The sequence below is a fragment of the Myotis yumanensis genome, unplaced genomic scaffold (genome assembly GCF_028538775.1).
Source record: "Myotis yumanensis isolate MYYU_CA2020_CCGP unplaced genomic scaffold, mMyoYum1.0.hap1 SCAF_2, whole genome shotgun sequence".
In the NCBI taxonomy this organism is placed as follows: domain Eukaryota; kingdom Metazoa; phylum Chordata; class Mammalia; order Chiroptera; family Vespertilionidae; genus Myotis; species Myotis yumanensis.
In genome coordinates this window covers 27,293,178-27,310,755 of record NW_027223753.1, presented here as the reverse complement: position 1 = coordinate 27,310,755, position 17,578 = coordinate 27,293,178, and the positions used below count along the sequence as shown (strand labels likewise).

The 17,578-nt window shown below is 38.7% G+C and overlaps 1 protein-coding gene across 7 annotated transcripts in view; it reads right to left on the bottom strand.

Annotated features, from left to right (window-relative positions):
- IPP (intracisternal A particle-promoted polypeptide) overlaps nucleotides 1–14,382 on the bottom strand; it is a 30,653-nt gene extending 16,271 nt beyond the window's left edge. For 5 of the 7 annotated variants that reach the window (XM_070404848.1, XM_070404850.1, XM_070404851.1 and 2 more), the window contains exons 1-5: nucleotides 14,343–14,382; nucleotides 11,097–11,438; nucleotides 6,772–7,203; nucleotides 3,270–3,425; nucleotides 1,014–1,181 (exon numbers count right to left, since the gene is read on the bottom strand). In XM_070404848.1, the coding sequence (XP_070260949.1) occupies nucleotides 1,014–1,181; nucleotides 3,270–3,425; nucleotides 6,772–7,203; nucleotides 11,097–11,388 (1,048 nt within the window). In that variant the 5' untranslated portion in view covers nucleotides 11,389–11,438; nucleotides 14,343–14,382. Of the gene's footprint in view, nucleotides 1–1,013; nucleotides 1,182–3,269; nucleotides 3,426–6,771; nucleotides 7,204–11,096; nucleotides 11,439–14,058; nucleotides 14,106–14,342 lie in introns of those variants that run through there. The other 2 variants (XM_070404849.1, XM_070404852.1) reach the window with 2 other exon arrangements.
- Nucleotides 14,383–17,578: the final 3,196 nt, after the last annotated feature.

Sequence of the window (17,578 nt, the reverse complement as noted above, 5' to 3'; positions counted from 1 at the left end):
CAACTTTTCTTAAAAAAATTTTTTTAAATTTCAGAGAAGGAAGAAAGAGAGATAGAAACATCAATGATGAGAGAAAAATCATTGATCAGCTGCCTCCTGCATGCCCCACACTGGGGATTAAGCCCGCAACCTGGGCATGTGCCCTTGACCAGAATCGAACTCAGGTCCCTTTAGTCCACAGGCCAACACTCTATCCACTGAGCCAAACCGGCTAGGGCAGTGATGGCGAAACTTTTGAGCTCGGCGTGTCGGCACTTTGAAAAACCCTAACTTAACTCTGGTGCCGTGTCACATATAGAAACTTTTTGATATTTGCAACCATAGTAAAACAAAGATTTATATTTTTGATACTTATTTTATATATTTAAATGCCATTTAACAAAGAAAAATCAACCAAAAAAATGAGTTCGCATGTCACCTCTGACAGGGGTGTCATAGGTTCGCCATCACTGGGCTAGGGCTCATCATTGATGTTTTTATCTCTCTCTCTCTAAAATCAATAAAACATGTATTTTAAAAAGCAATTAAAAAACAGTGCTCAGCCAGTGTGGCTCAGTGGTTGAGAGTTGAACTATGAACCAGGAGGTTATGGTTCGATTCCTGGTCAAGGCACATGCCCGGGTTTTGGGCTTGATCCCCAGTGTGGGTTGTGCAGGAGGCAGCCACTCAATGATTCTCTCTCCTCAGTGATGTTTCTATCTCTCTTTCTTCCTCTCTGAAATCAGTACAAATATATTTAAAACAACCACAATAACAACAACAACAACAAAAACCCAGACAACATCAAACTTAAATATTCTGCCTTCTGATAAATTATAGTATCCCTCTGGTCTGAAATATTCAATATCTTGTGTTTTCTTTTAATTTCTTTCACTCATTTATTCAATAAATATTTATTAAGCACAATGTAGCTATGTATACCTCATTGCCTCACAATATATGTAAAGCATATAAGAATTTAGCCAACTTATAGCTAAAGATTAATAAGGGAAATAAGACATTCTCATCATTACCTCCAATAGCATAGACCATCCCTCCCAGAACTGCTACTCCCAGCCCACATCGAGCTTGATGAAGTGAAGATACAGTGGTCCAATACTGGCTAAAGGTGTCAAAACGTTCTACACAGCTGAGGGCTCTGCTATCACTCCAACGACCACCCTGCAACCGAGTATATCCACCTGAACAAAGGAAGGAAAGAAGGACCATAGCAAATCCCTTACTGCTAAATACGGAAATGGTAATAAGGAGAAAAATCTAACCATCTACATCTAGACATTCAGTGTAACTATTTCATAGCAAAGAATAAATGCTTTAGAGCTTGCCATATATACATATATTATTCTTAAATGTGCCAAGTCCTGAAAGATTATGGCTTAAATAAAGTGAATTAACCACAATGTTGTACTACCTGGTCTTAGTTATATAGAACATTAGATAAAACATAAATCTAGCCCTTGCTGGTGCTGCTCAGTGGTTAGAGTGTTGGCCCGCAGACCAAAGACTCTCGGGTTCCATTCCTGGTCAAGGGCATGCACCCAGGTTGCAGGTTTGATCTCTAGCCCTGGTTGGGGGGGGTGTGGGAGGCAATCAATCCATGTGTCTCTCTCACATTGATGCTCTCTCTCTCTCTCTCTCCCCCTGACTCCCTTCCACTGTCTCTAAAAAAATCAACAGGGAAAACATATCCTCGGGTGAGGATTAACAACAACCAAAAAACCAAAACCCAAAAAAACAAAAAACATAATCTAGGAGCTGGTTATCTGTCTAGTTAAAAAGTTTCTGCCCTGGGCAGTGGGGCTCAGGTGGTTGAGCTTCATTCTGTGCACCAAAAGGTCACGGTCTGATTCTCAGTCAAGGCACATGCCCACGTCTTGCTCCATCCCTGGTCAGGATGCATGCAGGAAGCAGGGGATCAATGTTTTTCTCTCTCTCTCTCTTTCTCTCTCTCCCCCCCCCCCCTTACCTTTCCTCTCCCTCTCCCTCTCATCTCTCTCTCTCGCTTTGGGGAAAAAAAAAAGGAAATGAAATCAATAAAAACATATTTTTTAAAAAGTTCCATTATGATCTCTATTAGTGTCTCTTTCAAATAAAAATTGTGAATTGAGCCCTGCTGGTGTGGCTCAGTTGATTGAGTGTCATCCCATGCAGCAAGAGGTTGCTGGTTCAATTCCTGATCAAGGCACACACTGTAGTTGTGGGCTCAAACCTCATTAGGGGGTGTACAGGAGGCAGCAGATCGCTTTCTCTCTCTCTCCCTCTCCCTTCCTGTCTAAAAAAATTAATAGAAACATATTTAAAAAAAATAGCAAGTTGAAATTCACGTTTGACTGCACATCTCATTAAAAAAGTTTAGCATGCACTAAAAAATTACATACTTATACATTATAGCATATATAAAATCTATATATATAAAAGCCTAGCGACAGTTACGACCAAACAACCAAACGACCGGTCACTATGATGTGCACTATGATGTGACCACCAGGGGGCAGACGCTCAAAGCAGGAGCTGCCCCCTGGTGGTCAATGCACTCCCACAGCCAACCTCCCACAGTCTCTCTGCTCCCCCTGACGGGCCAACTTCCCGAGGTTCCTCCCCCCGCCCCCCCCCCGCCCCCGTGCACAAATTCGTGCACCGGGCCTCTAGTTATAATTACATGCATATAAATTATACAGAAAATATTTATATATAAGTTATATTATCTATATAAATCTAGACGATCTGTCAATATATATATATATACATATATATATATCAAATACTGATATGGTTTAATGTTTTTTAAAATAAAAAGAAAGAGAGGCTTTAATATGTTCATCTGATATGCCTATGGATTATCCTGCACACCCACACTTTGGAGACCACTGGTTCTTATCATCCCTAATGACCATCTATGCCACTGTGAATAGTTAATATTTTTGAGGTTCATTTTTCTTCCTGCAATGCAACACAAAGATTAAAATCAGATACTTTTAAAGCAAATTTTCAACTTTTAAAGTAATATTTCTGTAGTCAGTTATTGTAAATCTGTAGTCTGCATATAAAATTAAATATGTCTATTTGACACACCTGAATATTCTGACATGTATAATAACAATAAAATATTAAAATATTTTGATCCTGAAAATAAAGATAACCTCTATCAACTATGGTATATTATAAAATTGTACATCTAAAACCTATATAATTTTATTAACCAATGTCACTCCAATAAATACAATGTAAAAAGAGAAAGAAAAATTAAATAAATAAATAAATGTTCTCACCTACTGCATACAGATACTTTCTTGCTTTCTTCCGAGGTCGAACCTTAGATGTCTGCAGAAAACTACAAAACTTGTTCTCTTTGGGAGATTTGCACACCTCACAGTACTCTTTCAAAAGTGTTTGCAATGCAACACGAAGATTAAAATCAGATACTCCTAAAGTAATGTTTAAAAAGATAATGCTTAATCAACTTTTAAATACTGAAAAGATATGCTTACATAAAAATAATTGACAATCAAAAAATAAGCCCTAACTGCTTTGGCTCAGTGGATAGAGCGTCAGCCTGCGGACTCAAGGGTCCCAGGTTCGATTCTGGCTAAGGGCATGTACCTTGGTTGCGGGCACATCCCCAGTAGGGAGTGTGCAAGAGGCAGCTGATCGATGTTTCTCTCTCATCAATGTTTCTAACTCTCTATCCCTCTCCCTTCCTCTCTGTAAAAAATCAATAAAATATATTTAAAAATAAAAATAAATAAAGAACTCATCATCAATGGTGTGATTTAACCACACCATTTCCTATAATACCAAATATTATTTTTCTCATTGCTACTAAAAAATATACTTTTCTTAAATCAAAGATTATTTTTTAAAATATATTTTTATTGATTTTAAAGAGGAAGTTTGAGGGAGCGAGAGAGAGAGAAACATTAATGATGACAGAGAAACACTGATCAGCTGCCTCCTGCATGCCCCCCACTGGGGATCAAGCCTGTAATTGGGAATCAAACCATGACCTCATAGGTTGACACTCAACCAGAGTCACGCTGGCTGGGCCAAAGATTGTTTTTAAAAATATGCTTCATGGCCCTGACCGGGTAGCTCAGTTGGTTAGAGTGTTGCCTGATATGCCAAGGTTGCAAGTTCTATCCCAGGTCAGGGCACATATAAGAATCAACCAATGAATGCATAAATAAGTAGAACAACAAATCAATGTTTCTTTTTCTTTTTAATATGTTTTTTATTGATTGTTAGAGAGAGAGAGAGGAAGGGAAAGGGAGAGAAACATCAACGTGAGAGAGAAACATTCGTTGGTTGCCTCCCGAAAACATCCTTACTGGGTATCGAACCTGCAACCTGGACACGTGCCCTGAACAGAAATTGAACCGGCAACCTTTTAAACTAAACCCTGTAAGGATGATGCTCAACCAACTGAGCCACAATGGCTAGGGCACAAATTGATGTTTCTCTCTCTTTCTAAAATCAATAAGTACATATTTTTTAAAAAAATGCTTCAGCCCAACTCGTGTTGCTCAATGGTTATGCGTCGAGTTATAAACTTATAAACCAGGAGGTCACAGTTGGATTCCTGGTCAGGGCACATGTTGTGGGCTCACCCCCCAGTAGGGGGTGTGCAGGAGGCAGCCAATCATTGATTCTCTCTCATCATTGATGTTTCTATCTTTCTCTCCTTCACCCTTCCTCTCTGAAATCAATAAAAACATATTTTTAATAAATGCTTCATACTAGACAATTTTAAAATACATGTATGAGGATTTCTAAATAAAGATGGCAAGGTGAAATAGAATCACAATTATTTAACAAAATGAAAAAAAAGTAGCCCAAAATTCAATACATACAACCTAATAACAAAAGGGTATAAAATATGTCATAAATTTTTAAAAATTATAGTCAAAGCAAGAAACAAAAGAGCTATTGGGATGAGCTGCTGGGATGAGATCCATTTCCTAGAGACTTTGAGCATGATTGGGTAGATTTTTCCTGCTCAACGGTACTTAGATGAGGAGGTGAATTGGGGATGAAAGTCAACCTGTATCCCATCTGGAAAGCTCTAAGACCCCCTAAAAGGGCACTATTTTCAAATTTGCACAAAGGCCCATTTATGCTAGCAAGGGATATCTCCCAGGCTTGTCCCTACATCTCAGATGCAATATTGAGGAAAGAAGGTCAATTTTAAAAATCTTGAGAATTCTTACTAATAACTAATAATTTGGAGAGAGGTAGAATGAGCAGTTAAGAAGCCAACTTGAGAAGTCAAACAAAACCAATAAAAGGAAAATCCCTTATAGGACCAGCAGTAAAGGTAGAGAGGATCGCCAGAGTTTGCCATCTAACAGAGCACCTTGCTAGCCAAAGTCTGTATGAGATACATCCTTGGCTGGGTTAAGTAGGTAGGTCCTGACACAAGATCAATATTAGGATCTCATAAGAAAGCTCAGAACCAAGTCCCTAAGGAAGGACCTCAGCCTTAGCAAATCTCCATTCTTCCACTTCTTTCATGTCTCAAGCTAGAAAGAAGTGGTGAGAACGTAACACCTAGATCTCAAATTTTAGATGGGAGAAACAAAGTAAACTAAAGTAGAAAAGATGTCCAGAGAATTAGCCCTTACATTATTTATAATTCAGTCACATCCTCAAGTTTCATTCAGTGTAGGACAAGAGTAAAAACTTCAAATCTTGCCAGTTTGTCTCAGTGGATAGGGTGTCAGTCTGTGGACCAAAGGGTCCTGGGTTCGATTCTGGTCAAGGGCACATAGCTTGGTTGCAGGTTCCTCTCTGGCCTTGGTCTCGGCACGTGCAGGAGGAGGCAACCAATCGATGTGTTTCTCTCACATTTGATATTTCTGTCTGTCTTTCCCTCTCTCTCCTACTCTCCCGAAAAATCAATGGAAAAATATTCTCGGGTGACGATTAACAAAAAAACAAACAAAAAAACCTTCAAATCTTAAAATCAAGTCTAAAGTAGTTTAAAAAAATAAATTTAAATATTATCATTTTTCTAATATAAAGATAAAACTATTTTATACTATGGTGAAAAGTATTTTCAAAATTTAGAACCTAAAGATGATTCAAAGGCACTTAGGAGCTATGATATATCAATATAAAATTTATTTTATAATGAGAGGACTTACAGGATTTATTAAGTTTTGTTTTTGTTTTTAGCATATGCATTTTCCTCAACTCTTAGGTTTTGCTGACTTTTTAAAAGCGACAAGAGGAAATCTTATCCTGAAATAATTAGTACTGCCAAAGACAACAGTATTTTAGCTCAGTCATTAATTTTATCTATAGCTCTAACCTCTATTAGTATTTAATTTCAAGAAAGGTACATAAGGATTTTATTAAAATAAAGGTAGAAATATGAAGCCCTAACCAGTGTGGCTCAGTGGATAGAGTGTCAATCTGCGGATTGAAGGGTTCCAGGTTCGATTCTAGTCAAGGGCATGTACCTTGGTTGTGGGCACATCCCCAGTAGGGGGTGTGCAGGAGGCAGCTGATCGATGTTTCTCTCTCATCGATGTTTCTAACACTCTATCCCTCTCCCTTCCTCTCTGTAAAATATAAAATATATTTAAAAAGAAAAAAAAAGGCAGAAATATGGAAATACAGCTATCTACCCATAAAAACACAAATCTGTAACTTGCATATAGTAATCATTCAATAAATGTCTGCTATTGAACTGAAAAATAAAAACACTATCACATTTCAGAAAGCAAAAAAGCCATTGGATAAGTAGTTGACTGATATACAACAAAAAGTTACCTTCTATATACTTTAGAAGCCTCTGAGGAGGTAGTAAAGGAAACCGAATTGGGTCTAGCACTTCCACCACATATTTTTTTCTTTTTCCCAGATCTTTGAGAAGCCATTGCATTGCAGCTAAGAAGACCTGGTATTCATCCTCAATGCTAAGCTCTTCACTTCGCAAAATTTTGATCAACTGATCTTTTGTAAGTGCCAGGAACTCTTCCCCACTCTGAACCTCCAAGAAATGGACATGAATATAGTTTTCTGTGAATTCCAAAAGATCATGGCAGGCAATTTGCTCAGAGAACTGAAAGATCCCAATGCAGTTCAGTGGATCAATTTGTCCTTTCAGAAATGCACAGCAAAGATTAACAACTTCAGTCAATTGTAGCATGTCCGCTGCAACAAGCAACTCCTGGACATTATTCACACCTATGTCCACTATGCCTAGGGAAACAGGGAGACAAATAACCAGTACAGTAAAATAAAAACAAACATTTGACTTATATTAAAGAGGCATTATATTTGATTCCACCAAAAGCTAAGTAAAAAGGCAACAAAGGATTTATAGAAAGAGCACAAAACTTAAATGATAAAGATACAGAACATTTATGGAACACTTACAATGAAGTAGATACAGCATTAATTGCTTTATACATTCATTTAACCCTGACTGCGACCCCATATAGTAGGGTTTGTTTTTTTGTTTGAAAGTTTAAGTAACTTGTCCTCAAATCACATGGTTAAGTGAGTTGAGGGTAGGAGTTGACACCAAACCCCATGCTTTTAACATAAACCTATATGTATCTAATAAACATTTAGTTAGGCACTGGGGAAGGCAAGACAGGGTATCTTGAATTATGATAAAATGATGTACAAATGTTAATTTAATATTAGGTATAACTAAGAGTCTATAACATATGAGAAGTTATTAATAGTTAACATTTAAGTAAATAGTTAACATTTAAGTTAATTAGTTAACATTTACTTAAATATATATATATATATATATATATACACACATATATCTCACTTTTTTCAGAGTGCTTCACTTTCATATATTTACATAGTGACTTTGGGAGGACATTGAATAGTCGATCATATTTAGAAGGAAAATAAACCACTGTAATTCTCCTTCCTAATAAGGATAAACTCTCCATTCAATTTTGTACTTTTCCTTTACTCCTTTTCTCCCCATTCGCTCCTCTAAACTATTTGTTTAAAGTTTGTTTTCCCAATTAGATTTATAGTCTGTTGGGTCAAGACTTGCCCCTTCTGTATTTCCAATGCCTAGTCCACTCTAGGTGCTCAAAAATTTTGTTTTGAATGAATGAATGACCAAAGATATTATGGTGAGAGGCAGAATATAGCTTGTTAAATGCAAACAGGGTTTTTTCCAAAAGTATAAGAAATGGAATCCACCATGGGAGTAAATGGTAGTGACTTCAGAGAAAACTGAGATAAAACTTACTTGAGTAAAATGAGAACTCATCACAAACTTAGTTGGAGAAGATAAGATCATGGGTTGTGATATAAGGGGGCTGAATGACTGCTACTGGATTATGCCAAGAGTTACTTAAGAGTAATAAAAAGAATGCCCACCAAGTTAATAAGGCTTTATAGATTATAAAAACTACCTTTTCATTTATTAAATTTTATCTTATTTAACCTTCACAAGAATTATGAAGTGCTACTATTCCCATTTTATCATAAGAAAAATGAGGCTCTCACAAGTTCATTTTTATTTTGTAAATACCTAATTTGCATTACCTAGAAAACTTTGTGAAGGTAGAGGCCATCCACTCCTGTCTTTACTTCATATACATAGTGCCTAGCTCAAAAAGTATTCATAAATATAAAAAACGAATGAATAATTGACTAAAGTTAAATGAAATGCCTTATATCACATAGCTTATTAGTGGCAGAGCTAGATAACAAACCCAGATCATTTGATTCTAAGTGAAGTGCATAAAAAAATCTAAGGTGAGAAATCTGTTAAGGCTTAGCAGAATTGTGAATAGTTAATAAAGAATGTATAGGTAAGTCTAAAGAAGAAATCAACAGAATAACAGGCTTTGCTGCCCCCCCATTCCCCGAAAAGGAAATGCCACTACAATGAAAATCAAAGAACATGTTCTTTTTTTAAAAAAAAACAACAACACTAATTGTATCAAATTACAAAGTTCCCTGACCAATATATATGCCCAAAATTTATTTTCATCTTTATTAATAGAACCTTGATTTTGCTATGGGTGGCAATTGTGCCCAGCTAAAAATTATATTTCTTAGCTTCCCTTGGCAGATAGAAATGAATTTTTGACTGAGGTTAGCCAAAAGGATATAGGTAGCGGTTATTGGTTAGGGTTACTAGAAAAGCTTAAAAAGAGGATAGTCTCAGGGGGCAGGCTCTTTTGCCTTTTCCTCTTCCTCCTTCCACTGGCTGGAGTTCAGTGATAACGTTAGAGGCTACATACTACAGATGGTGGAGCAAAATGATGGATGAACAATGGGACACTAATGACATCATGAAGCCACTATACCAGCCTTTGAATTACTATGGATTAATTTTTGTGGAAAAATAAATAAATTCCTATCTGGTTAAGCCACTTTATATCTTTAACTAGCAGGCAAACATTGTTCTTAACTGTTACACCAGTTTTAGCCTTAAATGTTAACATTGTACAATGTTATTTTTCCCTATATATGCTCAGTAACTTTTATTTCTCTGGGTTTTACCACTTCTTATTCTTTGATGGAAGTGGTAATCACCAGCAATATAGTAATGATGCCATGAACATTCTCTTTCACTATATATCTCTTCTTGCTACTATCAGACAACAGAGGCGGAGTAGACAGTTTGTGGCATTTCTTGTTTTTATGTAGTTCAACTAATTCCATTGGATTAATCTGTTCATTTCCATTTTTCAAGTATGAGAAGCAGGGGTATTTATGAAGCAGTTTCCAACTCACACAAGTCATTTACAAAAGACAGATCAAGAACCTCTCAATGTTAACTTGTACATTAGCCAATAGGCAGAGCTGCATTACTTTCAGTAGATAAAAAAGTCATTTTTACAATCCTCACAATTAAGTTCTTTTCTGAAATTTTCCAAAAAGGAATATGAAACTACACAAAGAAAAATTACCTTTTGTTATTTTCCAGTTGTAAATATTATGCATTAAATAAGCAACACTTTATCAGGCCACATAATTATCTCCTTTATGGAGAGTATGGTGTATTCTCAAAACTAGACCAAACAACAGTCATTGTTTTAAACTTTTTTTCCTGATTATAAGAGTAATATGTATTCACTACAGAAAAAAACTTTAGGTAGAAAAGTATAAAAATGAATATGAAAATCACACATTTTACATATCCATACACTATTACCATTTTATTATATTTCTTTAAAAATTTTCCCATGTATATTTGTTATATAAGATTAAAACTTTATATATAGTTTTTATGTGGATTTTCTAATATCATTAAAATTCTTCACAAAAATTTTAGAAGTAAAAGATTTGATTAAAATAATACATGTTGGCCAAAACCGGTTTGGCTCAGTGGAGGGAGCGTCGGCCTGCGGACTCAAGGGTCCCAGGTTCGATTCCGGTCAAGGGCATGTACCTGGGTTGCGGGCACATCCCCAGTAGGGGATGTGCAGGAGGCGGCTGATTGATGTTACTCTCTCATCGATGTTTCTGGCTCTCTATCTCTCTCCCTTCCTCTCTGTAAAAAATCAATAAAATATATTAAAAAAAATAAAAATAAAAAAATAATACATATTGATTATGACATTATGAAGGAAAAACAGAAAAAAATGGAAAAATAAGAATCTTCCATATTTCATCATCTAGAGGTAAACATCAACATTGTGGTCTTTTTCCTGTGCACAAAATACAAACAAATGATTTTTTAAAAACAAAATTGAAGTGGTATTTACATACAGATTATCTTCATTTAATATAATGCAAACATCCTTCCATGATAGTATATATTTAAATCATTTGCAAGATCTAAAAAATATTCTATTACCTATATGTACCATAATTTATTTAACCATATAACCTACTGAGGGAGAATTAAATTGCATTCAATTAAACTATTATAAATAATGTTATAAATATCCTGGTACATAAATGTTAGCCTGAATCCCTAATTAGTTCCTTAGTATTCCTAGAAAAAGACTACAAGGTCAAAAGATTGGAATTTTTCAAAGACTCATAATAATAAATTGTGAAATTACTTTCCATATAAGTAATATCAATTTATATTTCCATAGCAGTACATGAGTTACTGCATCATTCTTCACTTGAAACTACAGACTCACTTAACATACCTGTATAAATAAAATCTAGAAGTATTCGAAATATTGCAGCTTCAATTCCTAGAATCTGTACAACATCTTTTGAGGACTCTTTCATTCCTCCGGTGAACAAAGCTGCAAAGTAAGGACTACTGGCAGCCAGAACCAGCCGATGAACTTTAAAAGTTTCCTTCCCAACTTGTAGCTGCACATCACAGAAATGCTGTCCATTCCTCATTTTATTGATCTGGGCCAAGATGAGTTGGGCATGTTTATCTGATGAAAAAAGACTATCACCAGCCTTGGGACAGCCCTCATTAGCCATGATGATGATAAATTAATTTAAAGGACTTCTGCCCATAATCTGGTCCTACCCTGAAAAACAAAACAGAAAGAGACCAAACATCATATTTTTGTGTTTAACATGTCTTTTATTCATATACTTATGGAACATTCCCTATCCTCAAGGAACCTACAATATACTTAGGGAATAAAACACACATGAAACAAATAAGGACTAAACTGTGTGGTACCATTCCTAGGGTTTCAGAGAAAGGAATAAGTAATAGGATCTAAAATAATTGGAGGACATGGAAAAATGGAACCTGAACTGGATACTGAAAGATAGTAAGTATGAGGAGAGGGCATTAGCCTTTCTGGGTGGAGTAAAGAAAATAAGGAAAGGCACAAAGGCAGAAAGCAGCTTTTGTACACTGCAGTAAGGAAGCACACATTGTAGCCAGAATGAACTTTCAAAAAACAATTGTGATCAGGGTAACTGTTTGCTTAGAATCCTTCAATTTGTACACTTCCCTTAGCGCACAAAAGTCCTTCAAATCTTACCTCTGTCTATCTATCCAGTCCTATCTCCCATACTCCTCTTTGAACTTAATACTCCAATAAAACCTAACAATTTGCAGTTCTTTAAAAGTGACTCTCATGGTGTCCTTACACACCTCTTCCCTCTGGATCTTCGTTATAATTCAAGACTGTTCAAATATAATTTCCTTTAGGAACTCTTCCCTGTTCCTCTCTCCTCTGGGTTTGGTGCTTACCTATTTTACAATCTATATCACACTCTATCTTGTTAGACACTCTATCACCCTACTCCCTACTCTCTCTCTCTCTCTGAAAGTTCCTTGAAAGGAAGTCCCTCAAAGCAGGGACTATCTTTCATAGCTATAGCACAAGAATCAAACATATATTAGGTTCTCAAATGTTGGTAAAATGAGTTAGTACAATGAGAAATAACAATGGCTTAGGTATTTTTTAAAAATATACTTCTTTATTTATTTCAGAGAGGAAGGGAGAGGGAGATAGAAACATCAATGATGAGAATCATTGATCAGCTGCCTCCTGCACACCCCCTACTGGGGATCGAGCCCACAACCCGGGCATGTGCCCTTGGCCAGAATCGAACTTGGGACCCGTTAGTCCCCAGGCCGTCGCTCTATCCCAGTGGTTCTCAACCTGTGGGTCGCTACCCCTTTGGCGGTCGAACGACCCTTTCACAGGGGTCGCCTAAGGCCATCCTGCATATCAGATATTTACATTACAATTCATAACAGTAGCAACATTACAGTTATGAAGCAGCAACGAAAATAATTTTATGGTTGGGTCCCAACATGAGGAACTGTATTTAAAGGGCCAGAAGGTTGAGAACCACTGCAAGCCAAACCAGCTGGGGCGCTTAGGTTGTTTTTATACAACTCTGATAGCTTTTCAACACATTATGTCAACTATAATTCTCACAATAATTAAGAGGCTGGAAGGAAAAGATACTGTTATTCAAAATGACAGAAAAGGAAACAAGCTCAAAGTTTCCTAACAACACAGTGTTAATGTAATGGCTGTCCCAGTATTTGAATCCAGGTCTTCTTATTCTAAATCCTGGGTTCTTCCCACGTGCCATGTTATAGAGAAATCCAAGCACAGAAATTTGGACCTGAGCTTTTGTAGGTTCATCAGAGTAAACATCATGTTTCAGAACCGTTATTTGAGCCTTCAGGGGGATAAGCTAAGAGGCAGCAAAGTCCTAAAACACAGCTGGTTCAGCTTCAACAATGAGAATCAAAGATATAAATCCAAGTTTGTTTGTTTTTTTAAATCAAGAAACCATGAGATTCACTAATATAAGGAGATGAAGCACAGGGGAAATCTAAGATGGCTAGGGTTTTGTAATTTAGGCTGACAGGAATGGTGTGGGCTGATGTTAGAAAAAAGTGGTTAAGTTTATAGCATTAAAGCTCATCAAAATAAAAATAACTAAGCTGATTATCATAATTATCTAGGAATTAACTTGAGAAATTTGAGACGTTGCCAGGCGGCTGCTATTCACAACAGTACCTACAGAATGCCGCTGTTTAACTGGCATATAAAAGTAAACAGTGTATTTGTCTCTACATAGAAATTTGACCTGCAGATATTATTAAACATGACCTGGCTATCAAGCTTTATTCTGTTTTAGATTTCTTCCTGTCAGCAGATTTCCCCCGGTGGTTTACACACAAGGTACCTTCAAGGCATCAAGCACAGCCACTGGGCTAAAATGTTGCCTCCTGCCGCTAAGAGCTCACTGAAGAACCACCCACTCTGGCAGCGACAGAAGATACCCTGATCTATTAACCACGCTTTTAGAAACTGCTGCTACTATCCCACCACCACTGGTGTATTCCATCCCAAAAGGAACACAGGGTGTGACAGCACTTCCGCAGGGAAAGATCCTAATTCGGGGACATGGCACAGGGATGTAAGAGACGAGCATCCGGAGCCTCAAACTTGAATGTCCGATTACTAGGAAACGGCGGAGCAGCCAGCCCAGAGGAAGTGAAGCACGAAAGCTGCTTCCGCAAAAGGTGTCAGAAGGAATCACAGGACAAGCAAGTGTCAAAACAAACAAAACCACGAGGCTCCGTGCTTGACGTGGGGGCTGCCTGGAGATTACCCTTACGCTGCTGCGCCACTGAAGGCGGATGCACATTCCGGCGCTACCTACATGGCGGGGAAGGCATTCCAGACCCGTCCGGGGGTAGCAGCCTGGCCGGGGGCTGGGCCTTGGGGTTCCCCAGCGGAGGCGGGGGGCGGACCGGACCACAGAAGCTCCGGTGAGGGCGAAAACACTTGGACTAGCAGAGGCACGCCTCAGCGGAAGGAGGAAGCCGATTTCAGGGGCTCCTCTCTCTCTCTCCTCCTCCTCAGGGATCCCGAGAGCCGGAGAGACCCCCAGAGGAAAGTCCCAACCCCGTCACAGAAGCATCCGGAACGCTAAGCCTTTCTTACCGGCCGCTTCCCCTTCCCGCCGGAGCCGGCTCCAGCGCTGCGCGCGCAGCCGGAGGAGGGGGCGGGGAAACCGGCGCGGGTGACGAAGCGGGCGGGGGGCGTGTCTGCGCCTGCGCAGTGCTCTTACGCTCGCGGGCAGCGACGCCTCGCGGCGTCGCGCTCACGCGGCTCAGAGCTGGTGCCTGATTGCTCGCGTCAGCGAACCGTCCGGCTGCAAGCGGGAATTCCTGCCTGAGGGGCTGGTCGGCTCGTCCTTTGCACTCCGCGGACGCTCTCTCCATTCTTGTGGCGTCCGAGGCAGCCAGCGAACCTCAGTGCCAAGGAAGAACAGAGAGGAACATACGGCAAGTCGCTTCTAATCTTTTTTTTTTTTAACTTTATGTTTTATTGAAATATAATGGACATATAACACACTCTTTTCAGGTGCACAACGGAATGATGTGATACTTGTAGCTTCTCTCTATTATTTACCATTCACTCAGATCATTTTCTGAGTTGGCCGGACTGGTCCCGGCAATGTGAATGGATATCAACTATGAAGGTAGAACTCAAAACGTCCAGTTATTTTCCATGTTGAAACTCATGTCACTTTAGTGGCTTTCAAACTTTTTGACCCTAGACCACAGTGAACAAAAACATTGTGCATCAAACCCAAAAATACCTCATATGTGTGTATATAAATGAATATACCTGAAACAAAACATTCACACAACGTTTTTTTTTTATTTTATTTTTCAACTAGAGGCCCAGTGCACAAAAATTGTGCAAGTGTGGGGGGGGTGTGTGGTCCCTCAGCCCAGCTTGCACCCTCTTACAGTCCAGTCCCCTGGAGGGATGTCCGCCTGCTGGCTAAGGCCTGATCCCCAGCAGTCAGACATTCCTCTTGCAGTAGGGACCCCTCCTTCCATACCCCCCCTCTGCAGCTGAGGCAGGAGAGGCTCCCGCCACCACTGCTGCTGCACTCGCCAGCCATGAGCTGGCTTCTGACTGAGCAGTGCTTCCCCTGTGGGAGCGCACTGACCACCAGGGGGCAGCTCCTGCATTGAGCATCTGCCCCCTGGTGGTCAGTGTGCGTCATAGCGACTGGTCATTCCACCATTTGGTTGATTTGCATGTTAGGGTTTTATTATATAGGATTACAGTTTACATTCAGTATTATTTTGTATTAGTTTCAGGTGTACAGAAGCATAGTGGTTAGGCAATCATGTACTTTAAACACAGTGGTCCCTGGGTGGTATTTCAAGTACCCACCTGGCATCATACATAATAATTAACTACAGTATATTGTTGACTGTATTCATAAGACTTCATACTTACTATCAGCAATACACTAAATTTTTATTTCTTCTTTTTGGTTGCATTATGAAATATGCTAAAAGGGGACCCAGTGTCAGGAAAAATTGTTAAAGACTTGGAAATGAGTGAAAGAGATTGCTGGGTGAGGGTTAGGGTTGGGTTTGGGTTAGCCCTTTCACTGTAAGGCCAGGCATTGTCCAGCAGGAACTGGAAGGACTTGAATCCATTAGGACTTCTGACTTTCTATTGACTAAGCCAGTGGTCGGCAAACTGCGGCTTGGCAAACCGTGGCTCGCGAGCCACATTCGGCTCTTTGACCCCTTCAGTGTGGCTCTTCCACAAAATACCACGTGCAGGCACACGCGTACAGTGCGATTGAAACTTCATGGCCCATGCGCAGAAGTCAGTATTTTGTGGAGGAGCCGGTATTTTGAGGAAGAGCCACACTGAAGGTGCCAAGGAACCGCATGTGGCTCGCGAGCCACAGTTTGCCGACCACGGGACTAAGCTATTTTATAAGCAAATTGATATTTAAAGTAATTCTTGTCTACTCTGTCAAAGAGATATTCCAAAACACTACAATTATATTGACCTATGGGATTTTAAACCACATTTGTCTCTCAGCAGATTCATTTCAACATGCCTGATTCTTAGCAAATTTATACAACATACCTATATTTTCTGGCTCCCTCATTAATTAATATAAATAATATTTTGACATGTGTTTATTTTATATTTCCATGAGAGTCATGATTTTACCTTTCAGAAAATTATACTTCACCATTAAAATTAAATTCACAATCTACTATTGGATTGCATCCAGCATTTTGAAAACCTCTGCTTCACAGTATGTACCTAGCAGCAGAATTGCTGAAGCATACTGTATGTGCATCTTCAATTTCATTAAAAAATATGTCTTTTCCAAACTCTTTGTTTCAATTTACATTCCTGCAGTGAATGAGAGTTACCTTATTCCACATCTTTGCCAACACTTCAATTTTACATAACCTGGTAAGTGTAAAATGTATTTCATTTTTTAAAACATGGAATAAGCCAATTTTTATTTATATAAGAGGGAAAATTAAGATTAAGATTCCATGTTTAATGTTTTTTTAAATTTAAATTCTTTATTGTTCAAAGTATTACATTTCTCCTTTTCCCCCCATTTACCTCTCCTCAGCCATTCCCACCTCCCAGCACATGCCCTCACCTTCCTACTGTTTGTGTCCATGGGTTGTGCTTATATGCATGCATACAAATCCTTTGGTTGATCTCTTACCCCCTCCTCCCCTCTCTGCCTGCCTTCCCTTTGAGGTTGGACGATCTTTTCAATGCTTCTATGTCTCTGGGTCTATTTTTGTTCATCAGTTTGTGTTGTTCATTATATTCCACAAATGAGTGAGACCATGTTGTATTTATCTTTCTCTGACTGGCTTATTTCGCTTAGCATAATGCTTTCCAGGTCCACCTATGCTGTTGCAAATGGTAAAAGTTCCTTCTTTTTACAGTAGTGTAGTATTCCATTGTGTAGATGTACCACAGTTTATTTATTTATTTTTAAAAATATTTTATTGATTTTTTACAGAGAGGAAGAGAGAGGGATAGAGAGTTAGAAACATCAATCAGCTGCCTCCTACACATTCCCTACTGGGGATGTGCCCGCAACCAAGGTACATGCCCTTGACCGGAATCGAACCTGGGACCCTTCAGTCCACAGGCCAATGCTCTATCCACTGAGCCAAACCGGTTAGGGCTGTACCACAGTTTTTTAATCCACTCATCTGCTGATGGGCACTTAGGCTGTTTCCAAATCTTAGCTATTGTAAATTGTGCTGCTATGAACATTGGAGTGCATATGTCCTTTCTGATTGGTGTTTCTGGTTTCTTGGGGCATATTCCTAGAAGTGGGTTTACTGGGTTAAATGGGAGTTCCATTTTTA